Raw genomic sequence first — 6,030 nt, 5'->3', positions numbered from 1 at the left:
ATTATGCGCATTTTTTGTATCACGTGATGGAGTTGGTGATGCAGGAAGACGTGTTTGTTTATCTATTTCTTATGAAAACTTGCAGGAGTAAATGGTTTTAATGTAGTTTTCAGGTTGCTTAAGGATGAGAACATGGAATATATTATATTGTTTGATTTTCGGGATCGTGTTTTTGTCCAAAACAGATAATGGTGATTGTCGTAGAGGTAACTTAATTATAAATTAAATATTTATGTTATGTTCGTTTTTATATTTTATAAGGATTTTTTAAAACATTATAAACCTGTAATTGCAAACGTTTATGATGCAATGTAATAGTTATGTCAAATTTGAAGTTTTGCTAGAGTTGTGAACCATCTGTATCTGCAAAAAAAAAGGCGCATGAAGAATCATAATTTAGGAATGATCCTTTATGAAATATGGCCCTAAAATGTACTCCATGTGGGTACTAAGAGGGTGTTTTTGTCAAGCCTGTTGTGAGTTCGTCCAGTCTCATAATAAGGTAGATGGGTGGTGGAAACATTCCCCCACCCATCTACCTTATTATTCCCAAAAAATTCTTATGAGGTTATGGTCTATTTGGTATACCTGGGTCCCCGGAGTGGTAGACTGATTCCCTAGCCACTCGTCTTTCCAGCCTCACTTCTGAATATTGAATGATATGCAAAAATTAATGTATGTTTAAAGCAAAAATGATATATAACAATACATGTAAAAACTGGAACAGTACACAAAAATGAAACTGACACCTATATGTGATTTCCAGCAAATAACTGTACCGTTCTAATGTTTCCAGCCACTGTTTAGAAGCCCTCGTTGGGAAATAAAACAAAAAAAAAAGTTCTATCATTTGACAGAGAATATGATAGAGAGCAAAAAATGATCACGAAATAGATAGTATTTTTAAACGTTGTTTAAAATTTAATGTCTTTTTTATTTTTTTTTATAAAAAGCAACTAAAAATTCTTATACAAAGCAAAATTTTGGGTACTTACAGGTTAGCAGTGTTCCAGTCAATTGATGCAATCTAATTTGCATGTATTGGGTTGATAATTGGTTCAGAGAGAATTTCCCAAATGGGTGAGTAACTTCAAATGAATCAGTCATTTGAAAATGGTTTGCTGGCTCACTATGCTCATGCCTCCCCTCACACGGGCGTGAGTATTTGCCCCGGTGGTCTGGGCTTCCAGACCCCAAGACAATTATATAACAGGTCACGTGGACAGCAAGTACTATGTATGGTAACTAAACTTCTAATTACAGGTCAGTTGATGTCCAAGGGTGTAAATCTACCAGGAATTGGCTACACTACATTACTGAAGATCTGAATCCACTCAATCTTAATGCTACACTAGTGAATTTCACTTTAACTACTGAGCCGGAAAATGGGCTAGTAATGCAGTAGGGGTATGTGGGGGTGTACTTACCCATTTGGGAAATCCTCTCTGAATCAATTATCAACTCAATACACGTGAGTTAGATTGCATCAATTAATTTGCACCCAGCTAACCGGAAAGTACCAAATTTTGCTTCAAAATTTACATTACATCCTTTTCAGTTAGTCTAGATATACCAAAATTGAGATATAATATCTTATCAGAAATGCTTTCTTTTACTTGTTTTTGTATTCTTTTTTGCTTGTTTTGTATAGATGTAGTCTGCAGCTCTGGTCAATGCTGTTTTTATTTATTACTGCATAGTACAGTAGATTTGCATTGTACTAAATGCAAGTCTACAAATAATTTTTGAAGGTTCACTTTTGACTATTCAAGTCCTCTTGGGTTTTTGCTTATATAGGGATGAACTTACTTTTCTAATTAGGTGCCAATTGTATGTAGCAGAAATAAAATTCTACCAAATTCAAAATTATATTTTTTCTGATTTAAATTTTATGAAGTATTTTTAAATATTTAATTTAAATGTCAGTTTAGAAATGTAAAAAATGCATATATTGATATGATAATTGCTATATTGTATGTCAAAATAATAAAAATATAACCATTTAATAAATACAGGTAACCCCCGTATAACACGGTAGTTACGTTCCAAAAAATTGCTGTGTTATGCGAATCCATGTTATACGAAACAAAGAACTAATACGAAAAGGAGGGTTAGGTTCCAAAAATTAAAAAACATGCTAGTATATTTTCATAATTAAGATAAATATCTTCATTAAAATTTTTTTAAGTGATACATATTAATATAAATTAAACAATGTTTTCTTCGTCATCACTAAAAACACTATTAATTAACCGAGAGCGTTTTCTTTTTGGCAAGTTATCCTTATCCTCTGAGCATTTTTCTGCATTATCTTCAGATCCATGCTTTACCTTTTGCAAAATGTATGTAATTTTAGATTGCTTGCTTCTAGTTAAAAGGTCTTTATAAATTTCCTTATATGGTGCTAAGCACTTATGAAGAATAAAGCAAGTATGGAATAAGGGAAAAACATTCGGCAACATCAGAAGCAGAAGCGTCGCGATCTGGCAACATTGAAACAAGTTTCGAGAAGGACCACGTGTATCGACAGAAGGCGAGAAGAGAAAATTTACATACTTAAGTACTAATAGTTCACGAAAATAATAATTTTCGTGAACTATTATTACTTAAGTATGTAAAAATTTATTACATTTCCTGTTGTACGAGGGTTTTACCCAATTCTCGAACCGTGTCAGAGTGAATCCGTGCTATAAAAGTACCGTGTTATACGGGGGATGGTACCAATTCTCGAACCGTGTTAGAGCGAATCCGTGCTATAGAAGTGCCGTGTTATACGGGGGTTACCTGTATATCAAAATTTTAGCATATAATTATTAATCTAATTGTTAACAGTAATCATCTTGGATATCTGCAGAAAATTTTCTAGGGGGTAAAGCTTGGAGACAATTACATCAATAAATTTTTATGTAATTATTTAAATTTTTTGGAGTATTTTTCACAAGCAGATTGTAGAACTCAGTATTATATCAATATGAAAATACAGACAAAACATCCCATGATTGAAGATGTAATGTTACATATCTCAATCATTTTTAACATTATAATATGTAGAATTTTTTTTTACTTAATCCTAGGGGCAAGTGTTCCATTTTCCCTTCTGTGGATGCTCATGGTGATCATAATTCTGATTTCTAGCCTGTTTTAATTATGTTTCAATTTATATTTTGCACTTTATAAACAGCATTTATCATGCCTACCAATTTATAGTCAAGAGTAAATATTTATAATTACAGACATACTTCATTTTAACATGTTTTGCTATGATGGTACTTTTCAATTACAATGGAGCATTGATTATCCAAAAATAATTGGGGGAGAATTTTGGCTAACAAATTTTTTCAGATTATTGATCATACTTTGTTGAATTATAGACTAGTACTGCAAATATACTTTATTAATTTTATTTAAAAAAAGATAAATTTATTGTATGGTAAATTATTTCCAAGTATAATCCTGTGGTTGAGTAATAGAATGTTTTCGACACTTGCTGTCTTACATTTCGTTGATTAAGAAATTTTAGTAAAAGGAAATTAGCTATAATTTCTTTGAGAACAATGTTGCAATATTATCTTTATCTGAAATAAGATTACAGATTTATTTTATAGTATGCAATAAAAGCATGCATCTCCACATACCGTATTTACTTGCATATAAGACGAGGTTTTTATTCATTTTTTTGCTGCTTCAAAAACATAGGTCATCCTATACGTGCGAGCAAAGGATTTTTTTGCACTTTTGAAATAATTTTTGTGAACCGTACATTTGCATTTTTTACTAGGTGTTCCTCCTCTGGTGTTTAAAAACAAAAGTATTTTATCTGGGTTGTTTGAATCGTTCTTGTGTATTGTCAGGAGTAAAGATGAATTGCAATAAGAAAAGCAAATTTGAATTGAATTCCAAATCACACGGGAGCGAGCCCGTTGTTTCAATCCATTCCCACGTGAAAACAGATGTTTTTTCAGAAATCAAAAATCGGAGAAACTCATAAGTGTAATTGATGGAGAGTGGATTTGACTGTTAAGAGTTGGCAAAAAAGCGTTCTCGATTGTCCAGCTTTACGTGAACAAATTATGTTGTCGATTTTACAAGATTTTTCCTTAAAGTTTGAAATGCCAGTAATTTTTGCGGGACAATGTGTTCATTTACGTTCATTTGATATTTTATTTGTGATTAAATGAAATAAAATTAGAATTGTATTAATAAATCTAATATTCTTTATTTTGATCTTTAAAGTCACACCTCATCCTATATGCAAGATCGTCTTATACGTTAGTAAATAATATATGGAGAATTTTTAGATATTTTTTGAAAGATTGATTCTGAGTTTCCCAATCATTTTCTATTCCTAAGCTTTATGTTTATTAATTAATGAATGTATCAGGCTCATAATGTAAACCATTAATTACTTTAAAGTAAAATGAACTTTAGAAAGCATTTAAAAGAATTGGAATCTGGAATCATATCAGAATCAGGAGTTTTTAGCAGAATTGGAATTGGAAAAAATTTTGGTACCATTTCATCATAATGTACAGAGCCATAGCTACCATGAAGCAGTTGGAACAAACTGCTCCAGGCACATGAATCAAGAGGGCACCAAGTTAGAAAGGTGAAATAAAAACTTGTAAAAACATTTGTAAAAAAAATTTTGGATTTAATTATTAAGCAATTAGCTATTAGATTTGAATCTGTTCAACAATTAGGTATACTTTTTAAGTTCTTATCTGCATATCTTAAAGTGTCATCTGATAAAAATATTCTGGAAGAATCAGAATTGTTACAATTAGCATATCCCTCTGACATTTTGCCTAGTTTTGAACCTCAACTGCTTCAATTTGAAATGCGTTTTTATACTCAGGTAAAAGAAATTACTTCTATAAGCTTAGTTGCCGAGCTACTTTTAATCCCCACCGCAGCCTCAAGTAACTTTTCCGACATTATTGCAGCATATGCTTCATTTTTTAACTTTACCGGTGACAACAATGACAGCAGAACAAAGTTTTTCAAAACTAAACATAATCAAAACTTATTTAAGAAGCAGCATGTCACAACACCGTCTTAGCTCTGCTTACTATATTAATTGAAAAAACAATAGCTTGTCAACTTGATCTGGAGAAAGTGATTGACCAATTTGCAAACAAAAAAGTGTGAAAACACAGGGTTCCTACGCACCTGGAAAGTCAGGGAAAATCAGGGAAAGTCAGGGATTTTCATTATTTTTTGAAAAAGTCAGGGAAAGTCAGGGAATTTGTCAAAAATTATCAAAAAGTCAGGGAATTTGTCGAAAATTGTCAAACAGTCAGGGAATTTGTCTCCTTAACTGCGTTGTTGATTTGGTTTGCTGAATATAGATGACCAATCATAGCCATACGCAGGCGGCAAGAAGTAATGCTGCAATCTTTAAAACCCGAGATAACTCGGGAAAGTTCCATAGCGTTATATAAAACTCGGGCATTTGGGCCCTCCGAAAAAATTTTTGTTTTTTTTGGATGTTTTTTAAGTCTCCAAATTTTTTCAAAAATTTTTTCCCGCGCGAAAATATTTTATCGCGATTTTAATATACCTTTAATGACGCACGATTAACTCTTAATTGTTTTTTAATGGGAGTTTTTTTATCAAATTTCATTCATCGTTCTAAAGTAGTAGTGCACGGATTTTACTTCGATAAAGTTATTTAAAGCTAGTTTCTGATGTCAAAAACGACCTCCAATAGTTTTTTAATTTTTTTAAATTAATATATTTTATTATATATACGTTTAATTAAGTCGGGGGGTCGGAAATCGCAATAAAAAAACGTAATTTTTGAAAAATATTTAAAAATATACAGCCAGCTAGTATTCACTCTACTTTAAACCCTTCTCCTCCCGAGACTTCTATGAGAATGTCCCGGGAAATCCCAACACCAGCTGTTCTCCAGGTCATCCAGCTGTAAACACAATGACTCATCGGTGTCAGATTTCACAGAAAGGCGAGACAATGGAAAATAAAGTTTGAAGCTTTTTCTTCAAAATTAACGCATTTCTTTCGTTTTTT

General features: G+C 31.9%; 1 protein-coding gene across 2 annotated transcripts in view; it reads left to right on the top strand.

Moving 5' to 3' along the window:
• LOC111614436 (TM2 domain-containing protein almondex-like) overlaps positions 1-6,030 on the top strand; it is a 26,915-nt gene continuing 20,885 nt past the window's right edge. Inside the window, exon 1 of one of the 2 annotated variants that reach the window (XM_023355813.1) lies at positions 1-206. In XM_023355813.1, the coding sequence (XP_023211581.1) occupies positions 125-206 (82 nt within the window). In that variant the 5' untranslated portion in view covers positions 1-124. The remainder of the gene's footprint in view (positions 207-6,030) is intronic. The other variant, XM_023355814.1, reaches the window with a different exon arrangement.

The sequence above is a fragment of the Centruroides sculpturatus genome, unplaced genomic scaffold (genome assembly GCF_000671375.1).
Source record: "Centruroides sculpturatus isolate CEXI.00-Female unplaced genomic scaffold, Cexi_2.0 scaffold1980, whole genome shotgun sequence".
Lineage (NCBI taxonomy): Eukaryota > Metazoa > Arthropoda > Arachnida > Scorpiones > Buthidae > Centruroides > Centruroides sculpturatus.
The sequence above is the reverse complement of the archived record's forward strand: the minus strand, read 5'-3'. Positions and strand labels throughout refer to the sequence as shown.